Source organism: Coregonus clupeaformis, chromosome 31 (assembly GCF_020615455.1).
Source record: "Coregonus clupeaformis isolate EN_2021a chromosome 31, ASM2061545v1, whole genome shotgun sequence".
Classification (NCBI taxonomy): Eukaryota; Metazoa; Chordata; class Actinopteri; order Salmoniformes; family Salmonidae; genus Coregonus; species Coregonus clupeaformis.
This window is the reverse complement of record NC_059222.1, coordinates 33,842,175-33,858,580: the sequence shown is the minus strand read 5'-3', so window position 1 is coordinate 33,858,580 and position 16,406 is coordinate 33,842,175. Positions and strand designations below refer to the sequence as shown.

The following is a 16,406-nucleotide window of genomic DNA, read 5'->3' as shown; positions in this document are numbered from 1 at the left end:
TTAGAAAACCGATCCACAACGAACAGGATCGTGGTGTTCCCTTGTGACGGGGGAAGGTCCGTAAACGAAATCCACTGATAGGTGGGACCACGGCCGTTGTGGAACGGATAGGGGTTGTAATTTCCCTCTGGGCAGGTGTCTAGGTGCCTTACACTGGGCCCACACCGAGCAGGAGGAAACATAAACCCTCACGTCCTTAGCTAAAGTGGGCCACCAGTACTTCCCACTAAGACAGTGCACTGTCCGACCGATACCAGGATGACCAGAGGAGGGTGACGTGTGAGCCCAATAGATCAATCGATCGCGGACATCTAACGGCACATACATACGACCCTCTGGACACTGGGGGGGAGTGGGCTCTGTACGTAATGCCCGCTCGATGTCCGCGTCAACCTCCCACACCACCGGTGCCACCAGACACGAAGCCGGAAGTATGGGAGTGGGCTCCATGGACCTCTCCTCTGTGTCATACAGCCGGGACAGAGTGTCTGCCTTAGCATTCTGGGAACCTGGTCTGTAGGAAAGGGTGAACACAAAACGGGTGAAAAACATGGCCCACCTTGCCTGGCGAGGGTTCAGTCTCCTCGCCACCTGGATGTACTCCAGATTGCGGTGGTCATTCAAAATGAGGAAAGGGTGTTTAGCCCCGTCCACGCTTTCAGAGCCTTAACCACAGCTAACAGCTCCCGGTCCCCCACATCATAGTTGCGCTCCGCCGGGCTGAGCTTCTTCGAAAAGAACGCACAGGGGCGGAGCTTTGGTGGCGTACCTGAGCGCTGAGACAGTACAGCTCCTATCCCAGCCTCGGACGCGTCCACCTCTACTGTGAATGCCAAGGAGGGATCCGGATGAGCCAGCACTGGAGCCGAGGTAAACAGGTCCTTCAGGTGACCAAAAGCCCTGTCCGCCTCAGCTGACCACTGCAGTTGTACCGGTCCCCCCTTCAGCAAGGAGGTAATGGGAGCCGCTACCTGACCAAAGCCCCGGATAAACCTCCGGTAGTAGTTGGCAAACCCTAAGAATCGCTGCACCTCCTTAACCGTGGTTGGAGTCGGCCAATTACGCACGGCCGAAATGTGGTCAATCTCCATCTCCACCCCTGACGCGGACAGGTGGTGCCCTAGGAAGGAGACTGACTTTTGAAAGAACATACATTTCTCCGCCTTGACATACAGGTCATGTTCCAACAGTCGATCAAGCACCTTGCGCACCAGGGACACATGCTCGGCTCGTGTAGCGGAGTATATGAGAATGTAATCTATATACACCACTACACCCTGTCCGTGCAGGTCCCTGAAAATCTCATCAACAAAGAATTGGAAGACTGATGGAGCATTCATCAACCCGTACGGCATGACGAGGTACTCATAGTGCCCAGATGTGGTACTAAATGCCGTCTTCCACTCATCCCCCTCCCGGATACGCACCAGGTTGTACACACTCCTGAGATCCAATTCGGTGAAGAAGCGCGCCCCGTGCAATGACTCCGTCATACTAGCAATGAGAGGTAGTGAATAACTATACTTAACAGTGATCTGATTGAGACCACGGTAGTCAATGCACGGGTGTAAACCTCCATCCTTCTTCTTCACAAAAAAGAAACTTGAGGAGACTTTTTTATTTTTATTTTTTTATTTCACCTTTATTTAACCAGGTAAGCCAGTTGAGAACAGGTTCTCATTTACAACTGCGACCTGGCCAAGATAAAGCAAAGTAGTGCAATAAAAACAACACAGAGTTACATATGGGGTAAAAAAAAAAACATAAAGTCAGAAATACAACAGAAAATATATATACAGTGTGTGCAAATGTAGCAAGTTATGGAGGTAAGGCAATAAATAGGCTATAGTGCAGAATAATTACAATAGTATTAACACTGGAATGCTAGATGTGCAAGAGATTATGTGCAAATAGAGATACTGGGGTGCAAAAGAGAAAAATAAATAACAATATAGGGATGAGGTAGTTGGGTGGGCTAATTTCAGATGGGCTGTGTACAGGTGCAGTGATCAGTAAGGTGCTCTGACAACTGATGCTTAAAGTTATTGAGGGAGATAAGAGTCTCCAGCTTCAGAGATTTTGCAATTCGTTCCAGTCATTGGCAGCAGAGAACTGGAAGGAATGGCGGCCAAAGGAGGTGTTGGCTTTGGGAATGACCAGTGAGATATACCTGCTGGAGCGCAGACTACGGGTGGGTGCTGCTATGGTGACCAATGAGCTAAGATAAGGCGGGGATTTGCCTAGCAGTGATTTATAGATGGCCTGGAGCCAGTGGGTTTGACGACGAACATGTAGTGAGGACCAGCCAACAAGAGCGTACAGGTCACAGTGGTGGGTAGTGTATGGGGCTTTGGAGACAAAACGGATGGCACTGTGATAGACTACATCCAATTTGCTGAGTAGAGTGTTGGAGGCTATTTTGTAAATGACATCGCGAAGTCAAGGATCGGTAGGATAGTCAGTTTTACGAGGGCATGTTTGGCAGCATGAGTGAAGGAGGCTTTGTTGCGAAATAGGAAGCCGATTCTAGATTTTACTTTGGATTGGAGATTCTTTATGTGAGTCTGGAAGTTGAGTTTACAGTCTAACCAGACACCTAGATATTTGTAGTTGTCCACATACTCTAGGTCAGACCCGTCGAGAGTGGTGATTCTAGTCGGGTGGGCGGGTGCTAGCCGCGTTCGATTGAAAAGCATGCATTTAGTTTTACTAGTGTTTAAGAGCAGTTGAAGGCTACTGAAGGATTGTTGTATGGCATTGAAGCTCGTTTGGAGGTTTGTTAACACAGTGTCCAATGAAGGGCCAGATGTATACAAAATGGTGTCGTCTGCGTAGAGGTGGATCTGAGAGTCACCAGCAGCAAGAGCGACATCATTGATATACACGGAGAAAAGTGTCGGCCCAAGAATTGAACCGGTGAAGTGGAAGGCTGAATGTATCCCTGTCCCAGAGATTCGGAGACATATGTTTCCATAGCAGCCGTCTCTTCCTGTGACAGAGGATACACGTGACTCCAGGGAAGTGCAGCACCTACCTGGAGATTTATCGCACAATCCCCCTGTCGATGGGGTGGTAATTGAGTCGCCTTCAGAAGGCGAGAGCCAAATCGGCATATTCGGGGGGAATGTGCATAGTGGAGACCTGGTTTGGACTTTCCAACGTAGTTGCACCTATGGAAACACCTACACACCTCCCCGAGCACTGACATTACCATCCCTTGAGAGCCCTCTGTTGCCATGAAATCGTGGGGTCATGAGAGGTTAACCAGGGAAGCCCCAACACCACTGGAAACGCAGGAGAATCAATCAGAAAGAGACTAATTCTCTCCTCATGACCATCCTGCGTTTTCATCCAGAGTGGAGCTGTGACCTCCCTAATCAGGCCTGACCCTAAAGGGCTACTATCTAAGGCATGTGAGGGAAGGGCACATCAACAGGATCAATGGGAATCCCTAATCTACAGGAAATCTTACGATCAATAAAGTTCTCAGCTGCGCCTGAATCTACGAGCGCCTTATGCTGGAAATGCAGGGAAAACTCAGGAAATTCGATGTCAATACACATGTGCGCAACAGGGAGCTCTGGGTTAGTCGGGTGCCTACTCACCTGGGACTGTCCACCAGTGCTCTGCCTGCTGCCTCGATTCCCTGAGGACCCTCCCCAGCACCGACCAGCAGTTTGTCCTCTGCGGCCACAGTTGGTACAGGAGACGGCCCCCCTTCCGGTCTCCCTGAGAGCAGCACCTCCGAGCTCCATAGGTGTAGGGTCGGAGGTGCTGGGGGATGGAATGGACGGACCCTGATCCGGACGTCCGCGGGTCGCCAACAGGTTATCCAGCCTTATCGACATAACCACCAGCGGGTCCATGTTAAGGGTGGTGTCCCTGCAGGCCAGCTTCCGACGAACGTCCTCCCGTAGGCTGCATCGGTAGTGGTCAATCAGGGCCCTCTCATTCCATCCCGCGCTGGCAGTCATGGTCCTGAAGTCCAGTGCGAAGTCCTGTGCACTCCTCTTCCCCTGTCTGAGGTGGATCAGACATTCCCCCGCCGCTCTCCCCTCCGGTGGGTGATCGAATACCGCCCGGAAGCGGCGGGTGAAATCTTCATAGCGCACCGACGCCGCGACTATTCCTCCCCACTCGGCGTTGGCCCACTCGAGCGCTCTCCCCGACAGACAGGAGATGAGGGCGGACACGCTCTCGTATCCCGAGGGAGCCGGGTGGATGGTAGCCAGGTAGAGCTCTACCTGGAGCAGAAAACCCTGGCACCTGGCAGCTGTACCATCATATGCCCTCGGGAGCGAGAGCCGAATCCCACTGGACCCAGGTAACGAAGGGGTGGACAGCGGTGTGTGTTGCTATGTAGTTGGAGGAGGTGTAGGAAAACCCCCTCTCTCCCATCGCTCCATGGTGTTCAACACGCGCTCCATAGCTGTGCCGAGAGTCTGTATCATGGTCGCCTGCTGTTGGACGCGTTCCTCCACTGATCCGGAAGGAATGAATGTACCTGCTGACTCAATTTGAGGTGCGTGTTTCTGTTAGGCGTCAGTGTGTAGCGGTAGGACGGAGTCAGGCGCAGGACACAGAGCTAGTAGACAACGTACTTTACTCGTAAATAACAAATGAACATAAACTCCACGCAGTGAGGACAATCCCGCTCACCAGTCGATAACACCAAACATAGAACAAACACGCAGACAACACAGTGGGAGCCAGAGGGTTAAATAGGGAACAAATCATAGACATAATGGGAACCAGGTGTGTACAATGACGACAAAACAAGTAGAACACAGAAACATAGATCGGTAGCAGCTAGTACTCCGGTGACGACGAACGCCGAAGCCTGCCCGAGCAAGGAGGAGGAGCAGCCTCGGCTGAATCCATGACACTCTCTCTAATAGGTTTCTTTCAACATGCTGACATGGTCTCAGACACCCGCCCCAATGTGCATTCGGAAAGTATTCAGACCCCTTGACTTTTTCCACATTTTGTTACATTACAGCCTTATTCTACAATTGATTAAATAAATAAAATTCCTCATCAATCTATACACAATACCCCATAATGACAAAGCGAAAATAGTTTGTTTAAAAAAACCAGAAATACCATATTTACATAAGTATTCAGACCCTTTGCTATGAGACTTGAAATTGAGCTCAGGTGGATCCTGTTTCCATTGATCATCCTTGAGATGTTTCCACAACTTGATTGGAGTCCACCTAAATTGATTGGACATGATTTAGAAAGACACACATCTGTCTATATAAGGTCCCACAGTTGACAGTGCATGTCAGAGCAAAAACCAAGCCATGAGGTTGAAGGAATTGTCCGTAGAGCTCCGAGACAGGATTGTGTCGAGGTACAGATCTGGGGCAGGGTACTGAAAAATATCTGCAGCATTGAAGGTCCCCAAGAACCCAGTGGCCTTCATCATTCTTAAATGGAAGAAGTTTGGAACCACCAAGACTCTTCCTAGAGCTGGGCGCTCAGCAAAACTGAGCAATCGGGGAAGAAGGGTGTTGGTCAAGGAGGTGACCAAGAACCTGATGGTCACTCTGACAGAGCTCCAGAGTTCCTCTGTGGAGATGGGAGAACCTTCCAGAAGGACAACCATCCCTGCAGCACTCCACCAATCAGGCATTTATGGTAGAGTAAAAGGCACATGACAGCCCGCTTGGAGTTTGCCAAAAGGCACCTAAAGGACTCTCAGACCATGAGAAACAACATTCTCTGGTCTGATGAAACCAAGATTGAACTCTTTGGCCTGAATGGCAAGTGTCACGTCTGGAGGAAACCCTCCACCATCCCTATGGTGAAGCATGGTGGTGGCAGCATCATGCTGTGGGGATGTTTTCCAGCGGCAGGGACTGGGAGACTAGTCATCGAACATCTCTGGAGAGACCTGAAAATAACTGTGCAACGACGCTCCCCATCCAACCTGACAGAGCTTGAGAGGATCTACAGGTGCGCCAAGCTTGTAGCATCATACCCAAAAAGACTTGAGGCTGTAATCACTGCCAAAGGTGCTTCAACAAAGTACTGAGTAAAGGGTCTGAATACTTATATAAATGTAATATTAAAAACAATTTATTTTTATAAATTTGCAAACATTTCTAAAAACCTGTTTTTGCTTTGTCATTATGAGGTATTGTGTGTAGATTGATGAGGGGAAAAAACTATTACATCCATTTTAAAATAAGGCTGTAACGTAACAAAATGTGGAAAAGGTCAAGGGGTCTGAATACTTTGTGATGATGTTGCAAGTGATGATGTTGCATCTTCTAACTTGGCTGTGAAAGTCCTTAGTGTCCTTTATTTTGGCGGGGGGGAATCGATTCCAAGGATCTGCTGTGTCATGATGCAGTGTGTATTATGGTCACTGGAGGGAGTGTCTCTACCACGTACACATACTGCGGGTTGAATGTAGATAGATTTAAGAGAACAGCTCATGGGGGGGTGTGGCAAAGAGGGGGTGCAGGGGTGAGTCATTATTTTGTCACACCACCGAGAGAAAGAAACGGACCAAGCTAATGGCTATGGTCTGCTTCTCTCCTCTGCTCTCCAAAGTGTGCACTCATTCACCCCCCTTGCATGGATTTAAAAGGATTGGACCGGACCCTCTTTGATTGGACTGGTGTAAGGCAGTCCCCCCCCCGCCCCCGCCCCTAACACTACACAACTGATTCAAATTACCAACTCATCATCAAGTGGGGCAGGACCAAATTTGGGAAACCCTGGTGTAAGGAACATAGTGGAAGCTGAATGAGGTCAGAGGTGATGTCACAGCACACTGTAGATTTCAGCTAATAATACGATAGTAAACAGACAATTATAACTGCAGCATCATCATGAATATTTCATTATTTAATTCCCTTTTCAGAACCCCCAGCAATCTCAACAATCTCTCCAATCTATTTGTTTATTCATCTAATGTATTTTTTATCAGTTTCATCACGTAAAACGTATCTCAGACAGAGCCACCTGCGTATTAAATATGGAGTCAGCCAGCTTGAGGTCGGTCTGCGTGTGTGAGCGAGTGAGTGAGTGAAGGAGAGAGAAAGAGGGAGGGGGGGGTTGGCTGCAGCGTGACTTAAATATGCTGCAGCATCCAGCAGGTTCTGTCTTTCTGTCTCTCGTTCTCTCCATCGCACGCCTGCTCTCTCTTTATTTCTCTCTTCCTCTCTCCTCTCTCTCTCTCCGCTCAGTCGCTCTCTCCTCTTCTCTCTCAGTCTGCATCCTGTAGCCCTGCTGTGCAGTCCTCTCTCTTTCTTTCGCTCTCTACATCTCTCTCTCTGCAGCGCTATTGGAGAAGGAGTCCCTGACACACACACACACACAATCTCTCTCACACGCAGTCTCTTTCTCACACACACACAAACACACACACATACTCCGTCTCTCTCACACACTCTGTGTGACCAGCCCAGCCAGCAGGCCCGTTTCGGAGCAGGGGAGCCCAGTAGAGACCTATCCCAGGATGGATGTACTGATGAGAGGGTTCAGCATGGCTAAGGAGGGGGTGGTGGCCGCAGCAGAGAAGACCAAGGCTGGGGTGGAGGGGGCAGCTGCCAAGACCAAGGAGGGGGTCATGTATGTAGGTAAGTGTGTGCGTGTGTGTGTGTGTGTGTGTGTGTGTGTGTGTGTGTGTGTGTGTGTGTGTGTAAAAGGGTCCCGTGGGTGCACCAGTCTGGGACAGTTACAGTGTGAAGTGAGAAGCAGGGGAGGGGGTTGCCAAGGAGCAAAGGCAGAATACTGCAGAACTGGTGCAGAGAGAGAGAGAGGGAGAGCGAGGAGGAGGAGAAGAGGAGAGGAGGGAAGAAAGAGAGAGAAGGGGTGTGGTGGAGACAAAGATGGAGGAAAGAATAGAGAGACAGAGAGGAAGACATTGAGTGAAGAATCAGAGAGAGAGGAGGATAGAGAGCATAGACTGTGTGTACATTTCTATGAATAGAAATGAATTATCAGAGAGTGATGAGCGAAAAAGAAGAGTAAGAACGAGTGGATGAGAAAGGATGCGAGGAAGAGAGAAAATGGGAGGGAACTAGACGAGAGGAGCGGAGAGAGGGAAAGACGTAGTGTGACATTGGGGGATAGTGTGGTGGCACTGCAGCAGTTCATAAGAGCGCTATAATATGTTAAAATCTACATAAGACCATGCCAAGGTTGCTACCACCAGCTCATTAGATAGGGTCCAATACTGTGAGAGGGGATTCTGTGAGGGGATTCACCAGTGTGTGTGTGTGAGTGTGTTTGTGCGTTAGAGCTCAAGGTTAGCCTGTGTGAGGGCCAAAGGGTTTGGGGTAGGAACAGGGTACACACGCTAGCTAGCACGCACGCACGCACGCACGCACCCACGCACGCACGCACGCACGCACGCACGCACGCACGCACGCACACACGCACGCACACACACACACACACACACACACACACACACACACACACACACACACACAGGCTTGTGTACAGTGAGCTGCCATCTCTGACCCCTCAATCTGACAGCTACAGCTAACACTGCAGAATAACATGACGGACAGAAAAACGTGATGCACCTGATGGAACGTGCGTGTGTTTTTTTGTATTATTTGTGAGTGGCTGGGGGGCGTGGCATCGGGGACATGGATCAGCTGAGCACTGCAGCAATCCTCTCTCCTCGCCCCCGTGTGTGGTGTGTGGTGTGTATGCACATGCGTGTGTGTGTGTGTGTGTCCTCACGTGCTGCTGGCTAGTGTGTGACTGTTGATGACTAACTACCTTCCTCCCCCTTCAGAGTATATGACCCTTTACAACCAGGGAACAGAGAGAGTGATGTGTGTGTTAGCCAATTAAAGAGAGGGGGGCAATCTTTATTGGCTCAATTCAACATTCATACATAGCCAAATCAATGCCAATTTACTATTAAAAGGGAGGGAGAGCGAGAGAGAGGGAGAGAGAGAGAGAGAGAGAGAGAGAGAGAGAGCGAGAGAGAGAGAGAGAGAGAGAGAGAGAGAGAGAGAGAGAGAGAGAGAGAGAGAGAGAGAGAGAGAGAGAGGGAGGGAGGGAGGGAGGGAGAGAGAGAGAGAGAGAGGTGTTATGTCATAGAGCTAGCTGCTTCCCGCCCCATGGCTTAAAGATCAACAGATGGAGAAAAAGAGAGAGAGATGGATAAAGCCAGAGTAGGGGATAGAGAGGGGAATGGCGAGTAAGGGATATAGGTGAATGATAGAGAGGTGAAGGAAAGAGAGGGAGAAAGAGAGAGAGAGAGAGAGAGAAGTGAGAGTGAGAGTGAGAGTGAGAGTGAGAGTGAGAGTGAGAGTGAGAGTGAGAGAGAGAGAGAGAGAGAGAGAGAGAGAGAGAGAGAGAGAGAGAGAGAGAGAGAGAGAGAGAGAAAGAGAGAGAGAGAGATAGAGAGAGAGAGAGAGAGAGAGAGAGAGAGAGAGACAGAGACATAGACAGAGACAGAGAGAAAGAGAGAGATGTTTTCAGTGAATTGTAGAGGCTCAATGTTCCTGATCACCTACTGTATCTAATCTATCAACTGAGACTGCAGACGTCAGCAGAGTGTGTGTGTGTATGTATGTGTGTGTGTGTTAGCCAATTTAAGGAGCAGAGCCGATCCAATCAAAACAAATAATGTATGGATTATTACTTCTATCTCAAAATGCAATGCAGAATGCACCTCCTCTCTGACAAGGTCATCCACTCAGCGCTTACTGGAGCATAAGTGTGCGTATATTTGTGTGTGTGTGTGTGTGGGTGGTTGTGTGTGTGAGTGTGTATGCGTGTGTGCGTGTTCTGTCCCATGGAGCGTATGGCTATTTCACAGGTCATTGGCTGCAGAGGAGCTCTCTCTCAGGGGTCAACCCTGCTGCTAAACCCTACAGCTAGAACACTGTATTGGTCCTTGGGCTGGATAGTGTAGACAGACAGACAGACAGGTCCTACGCACAAGCACACGCACACACAGTCGGATATGATAGATAGAGGCCGTACCCAGGAGGGGTGCTCCTCTGACTCAGAGAAGGAAGCCGTGTCATAGCCACGCTGCAATGGGTGTGTGTGTGCGAGGATGTGTATTGGTGTATGTCTGCTGCAGTACTGCGCAGCTTGGCACGTGGCTCACAGACTACGAGGAGCGTGCAGAGAGAGAGAAAGAGAGAGAAATAGACAGAGGTGGAACGAGAGAGAGAAAAAATAAGAGAGAAACGGAGGATGAAGCAAGGCATCTGCAGTTCTGAGAGTGTGGAGGAGAGAGAGGGGGGTGACAAGAGAGAGAGATAGAGAGATAAAGTGAGAGTATGCATCTCCAATGAACTGTGTGCTATGGAATATTTGTATGTGAAAGAGATATATCATTATTCTGGTTTTGTGCTGGATTTGCTCATGCATCATCCCTGTAGGCTCTCTTTCTCTCTATACCCCCTCCCTCTATCTCCTTTTCTCTCTATCCCTCCTTTTCCCTTTCCCTCTATCCAGCTGGTTGCATAACTACTATTTAATCAGCCTAGGATCCTTTCATACTGTAGCATCACAGAGAGGAGAGAGAGAGAGAGAGAGAGAGAGAGAGAGAGAGAGAGAGAGAGAGAGAGAGAGAGAGAGAGAGAGAGAGAGAGAGAGAGAGAGAGAGAGAGAGAGAGAGAGAGAGAGAGATGTACAGAGAAACACTGTTATTATGGAGGAGAGGAATTATAAGATAATATCATCCATTTGGATTTTACAGTGAGTGACATACAGTATGCTGCTGAATTCTACACTGCCACCTGCAGTGCTCTCCCTGCTACTAAAACCTCACCAAAGAAATATAATACTAAAAGGTTACAACAGATCTCTGTTTGCTGCACTCATTAATTAACACAGTACTTCTTAGGCTGTGTTTGCATAATAAATCACAAAACTGATCCCTGATCATATTTCATGGCTTCCATTGCAATGTGATTATAATATATTGATCTGTTGACATGTTGTAATGTCTCTCCTGTCCTCAGGTTCAAAGACAAAGGAGGGAATGGACGCAGGAGTAAACAAAGGTAAGACACACACACACGCACATTCTTGTGGGATCTGATTTATTTATTTATTTATTAACTGATTGGTTGATTGATCTCTGTGTGTCAGTTGCTAACCGCGACCAGGCAAACATCGTCGGAGACCCCACTGCTGCCGGAGCTGACCTCTCGCAGGGTGGCATGGAGAACACCGGACAGGCGGTGAGTTACCATGACAACAGATGAAAGAATGATTGATCAATTAGTGACTGACAGGTCAATGTGAACAAGAATATACATGTGATCAATAACTGGTAAGGAATGACAGATTAGGATCATTGACATAATAATAACTAGACACCAAACTTGACATTATCAATCAGGTAGCCCCTTCTGGCCTCACGAGACTATCAATCAGGTGACACAGCACCCTTTTGAAATGATTACAACAGAATGAGAAATACAACAAGGTCGAGCAACAACATGATTGCAGCATCAACAAGCATAACAGTCTCTAAATCCTTCAGTCGGGCTCAGACAGTAGTGCCATGCTGACGCCATAAGAGCAGTCTGCTGCTTGACCACATGGTGGAGCTATTTATTACAGTACAGCTGCACAGACAGGGGAATGACAGCTCCTCTAAAAGCCAGTGGTTCAGAGGTCCAGGCAGATTAGGTTTGATGGTAGGCCTATAACTCACTTCACATTCCCAATATGAAGAGGTCTGTATTTTGCTGTTGTGTTGTGAATCGTGTGTGTGCTGGTGTGTTTTACTTTGTGTGTTGGCATCGTTCTGTGTGTGGCAGCCAGGTTCAATTTCTTACTGTTGTGATCCTGCTATGCTGTTGTGTTGCTATGCCATTGTGTGTGCTGAGAGTGTTGAGATTGTGTGTTGATATATTTTTTTGTGTGTTGATATAGTTTCTATTTTGTGTGCTTATGTTGCAATTGTGGCAGTGTTGTGTTGGTGTTGTGTTGCTAACCCTTTGTTGTTGTTGTTGTTGTGTTTGTTTCCTCTATGTTCCGTTGGTAGGAGGAGCCTCAGCCTGTATACGAGGTGCCTATTGGGCAGGAGAGAGAAGGGGGGTTCAGAGGTTATAGGTTATGGTGGGGTGGCTGACTAGGGAATGCTGCATGATTCAGCCTAACATGTATAATCCCTAAGTGCATATATCATTCCTAAGTGGGCTTTCAAACACTGATGTGCTGTTAGGACCTGGGGTTACATTCTAAACCTGTTTCAACCCTCTCCTAACCCTATCCATAACCATCTGTAACTGTGCTCTACTTCAGCTAGGTGTAATATAGATAATAACTTAGGGTGCCTCTCTGCATCTCTGGTGTAGCATATAGCATGCACTTACTCTGAATGGATCACTCTGGTTTAAGATGCTCAGTAAAAAGTGTAACAGAGTTTGTTCCTGTACCGTGCTAACCGCTGCCTACAAAAATAATGGCTTTGGTTTGTTGGGGCAACACTACTTCAGGTCTCAAGGAGGGTGACATCATATCCATTCTGCTAGCTATGGACGTGCTAACATCCGCCTCATTAGACACTTCAGCCCAGAGACTGGGACTGAGTGGCCCTGTATCAAACTCAACCCTGTCATAAGCATGACATAAGGGATAATATGCTTGATGTAGCTGTAACCTGCTGGGTTTGAAGCCAGGGCGTCTGCACACCGCACGATTGCACTAGTCCAATGAGCTAAAGCCTAGGCACCAGGTCTAGGAGCCAACACAAGTCTTCAGGTCTCAGGCAAGGTTACTCATCACATGAACATGGTTCACTGCTTGATACCCTAGACCTCTCATGTCATCATACCTTAATGTTCTTCCTTCATTACTCTTATGTACACTATCTCTCTCTGTAGGCGGAATATGGAGGAATGGAGCAGGGAGGAGAAGGAGAGGTAAGTGACATCAAACCACACATTTTATGTTACTTTCTTTATGCATAAGATGGTGATATCATGACATGATTGTTGCTACTCTCTCTTTCTCACTCTCACTCTCAGGGCTCTCAGGGCGGCTACTAGTCATTCCAGGGACCTCTTCTCCCCAGCCCTCCGTTGGGACCTCTTCTCCCCAGCCCTCCGTTGGGACCTCTTCTCCCCAGCCCTCCGTTGGTCGCTCGCTCCCCTCGCCCTGCTGTTCCAGACTTCCAGATGTTCTACTTATTTTTTTGTGACTTTATGGAACCAAAACCGATACAGACTCTTCCAGATACCCCCTTTGCCCCCCTGATACCCCATGAGACCCTTTGTTTCCCCAACAGCCCCCTTCTGCCCCCCTCTCCTGTATAGCTCCCCGCCTTTGTGTCGTTGTTGTCATGTTGTTACCCCTAGTGTTATGTTCTGCCTATCGCCACCCAATACCCTATCAAGAGACCTGCACACACACATGCACACACATGCACAGCAAAAATACACACATGCGCACACAAACACAAATGCACACATGCACGCACACACACACACACACACAAACACACACCCACACAGGGTAGATAAGAGCTGTGATGATTATTTAGGATTACAGAACCACAGAGAGATTGATTGTAGTTTGGATGTGTTTGTCTGTGTTAGACGTGTCAGGTAGTAGGCCAGTTCAGGGGTGTTCTGTCCATGAGATGCTGCTGTAGGGACATGTGCAATGAATTAGAGCGTGTGTGTGTTAAAGTGTGTTTGGTCATACATGTAACAGGGTCATATTGTTACAAAATGATTAACTAGCCTGCTTACATTGTTGCACTTGCTAAGTCGAGGGGTCTTAGGCCTAGTTAACTGGTCTGTAACCTGATTTGATGTGTGCATTAACATGAGTAGGAAACGTATGTGACCAGGTGTTGAATGTACATGCGCCCAGGAGACAGCCACCTTCCCTTAAGTCCAGGGCCAGCTCCGTCTTGACCTCTTGATCAGCCAGTCCAAGCAGATTATTATTTGTTCAGATGGTGAAACATAAATATGTACAAAAACAAAACAAGAAAAAGGCATGCCCAAATAAAGAAGTTAACTAACACGAAGAAACAAACAACTAAAGAGTTTAACTAACACAAAGGAACAAACAACTAAAGAGGTTAACTAACACAAACAAAGAAACAAAAGGCCGGCAGAGAGGCTTCTGGCTCCTCTCTTTCTCCCAGACTGGCAATCCGTCCAATTGGCTGCACCTGATATTCTTTTCAAGGCTTAGCTCAGCACTTAGACCTGCCCACTGCCACCTGGGGGTGGAGTATGGAAGTGTATCCTGGATAGTGTGTTGCCTAACTACATTACCCCGCATTTCATAACAATATGTCTTGAGACACGCCAGAAAGCAATACACATGTTCTGTTAGTGTGTGTGAGAGGAAGAATGCTCCTGCCACCACTGGGAATTACATAACAACAGAAGATATCAATATACGCAATACACTACAGTGGTTTTGGTCTAGCCTGGGTTTAGTCTGGGTCTAGATCTGGCCTGGATCTACTGGCAGGGTTGGAAGGGAGAAAAGCAGAAAGCGATTCAGAATGATGATACTTGTGAAAATATGTTGTTGTCATAGTAATACCAAGCAATAGTCAGGCAGACAGGTAGAGTAGAAGAGCATCACACATAGGGAATGCTGGGAAATGTATATTAAAATCGATGTTTGATTCCCCCAAAAATAGTCAATTTTCTACTGTCATTGGTCAACTACTCCTATTGTCAACCATCTCAGCCAATCAGAGGCTTCCTCTGCCCTGTCACTCAGTGTGTCCCACCCTTCCCTGTGTCAGCAAGTAACATTAGAGACTAAAACAGGTCTGCCCTGTGCAGGTACAAAGAGTGTGTCTGTGTGTGTGTGTGTCTGTTACATATACAGCAGGTCAGTCCAGCATCAGTGTCTGTATTATAGAGCAGGTATGTGTGTATTATTACTTTGAGGTCAATGGAAACTGATTACTGCATGTTGCCTTATCCAGCACTCTTATATTCACACATCACACACACACACACACCACACACACACGTACCCGCATAAACCCACAATCCATACACACAGTACATTCATAAAGCACACAAAAATAATACAAACACTCACACCATGTTTAAGTTGGCATCAAAGCAGACTACACAGACTGATTTTATAAACAGTACCAGTGAATTAAAGACAGTTTTGTTGAAATCCAAACTTTGGTGCCCAGTCTTCATTTTTTTACTTATTATGCAGTTTATAACAGTATGCATGGCCTGTGTTACCATGGAGATACTGTAGTACCATCCTGGATAATAAACAAACAAACATTTGACCAACTGGGGACATTTTGTTAGGTCAAATGCTATTTCTAGGGGGTTTAGGGTTAAGGTTAAAATTAGTGTTAGGGTTAGAATTACGTTAAGGGTTAGGGTTAGGAGCTAGGGTTAGTTTTAGGGTTAGGGTTAGGAGCTAGGGTTAGGTTTAGGGTTAGGGTTAGGGTTAAGGTTTTTGGGTTAAAGTTAGGGTAAGAGTACGGGTTAGGGGTTAGGGAAAATAGGATTTTGAATGGAACTGAACTGTGTGTCCCCACAAGATTAGATGTACAAGACTGTGTGTGTGTGTGTGTGTGTGGGTGTTTCTTTAACTATCCTTGTGGGTACCAGAAGTCCTCACAAGGACATTTTGCAGGTCCCCACGAGAAGAAATGCAATTTTAGGCTTAGGGATTAGTTAGGTTTATGTTTAGGGTTACAACTAGGATTAGGGTTAGAATTAAGGTTAGGGGTTACGGTTAGGTTTAGGAGTTAGGTATACTTTCAGGGTTAGGCTTAGGGTTAAGGATAGGGTTAAAAAAAATCCAGAAAATCACATTGTAGGATTTTTAATGAATTTATTTGCAAATTATGGTGGAAAATAAGTATTTGGTCACCTACAAACAAGCAAGATTTCTGGCTCTCACAGACCTGTAACTTCTTCTTTAAGAGGCTCCTCTGTCCTCCACTCGTTACCTGTATTAATGGCACCTGTTTGAACTTGTTATCAGTATAAAGACACCTGTCCACAACCTCAAACAGTCACACTCCAAACTCCACTATGGCCAAGACCAAAGAGCTGTCAAAGGACACCAGAAACAAAATTGTAGACCTGCACCAGGCTGGGAAGACTGAATCTGCAATAGGTAAGCAGCTTGGTTTGAAGAAATCAACTGTGGGAGCAATTATTAGGAAATGGAAGACATACAAGACCACTGATAATCCCCCTCGATCTGGGGCTCCACGCAAGATCTCACCCCGTGGGGTCAAAATGATCACAAGAACGGTGAGCAAAAATCCCAGAACCACACGGGGGGACCTAGTGAATGACCTGCAGAGAGCTGGGACCAAAGTAACAAAGCCTACCATCAGTAACACACTACGCCGCCAGGGACTCAAATCATGCAGTGCCAGACGTGTCCCCCTGCTTAAGCCAGTACATGTCCAGGCCCGTCTGAAGTTTGCT

General features: G+C 47.5%; 1 protein-coding gene across 2 annotated transcripts; it reads left to right on the top strand.

Moving 5' to 3' along the window:
• The first annotated feature begins 7,340 nt into the window (after positions 1 to 7,340).
• Positions 7,341 to 15,123, top strand: LOC121547372 (alpha-synuclein). 2 transcript variants are annotated; one of them, XM_041858625.2, is made up of 5 exons: positions 7,341 to 7,595; positions 10,962 to 11,003; positions 11,092 to 11,183; positions 12,837 to 12,875; positions 12,981 to 15,123. In XM_041858625.2, the coding sequence occupies exons 1-5, from the start codon at positions 7,475 to 7,477 to the stop codon at positions 12,999 to 13,001; spliced, it is 315 nt and encodes a 104-aa protein (XP_041714559.1). In that variant the 5' UTR covers positions 7,341 to 7,474; the 3' UTR covers positions 13,002 to 15,123. The 2 variants fall into 2 exon arrangements, with proteins under 2 accessions (XP_041714559.1, XP_045065811.1); XM_045209876.1 differs by lacking the exons at positions 12,837 to 12,875; positions 12,981 to 15,123 and adding an exon at positions 11,996 to 12,829.
• The last annotated feature ends 1,283 nt before the right edge of the window (positions 15,124 to 16,406 follow it).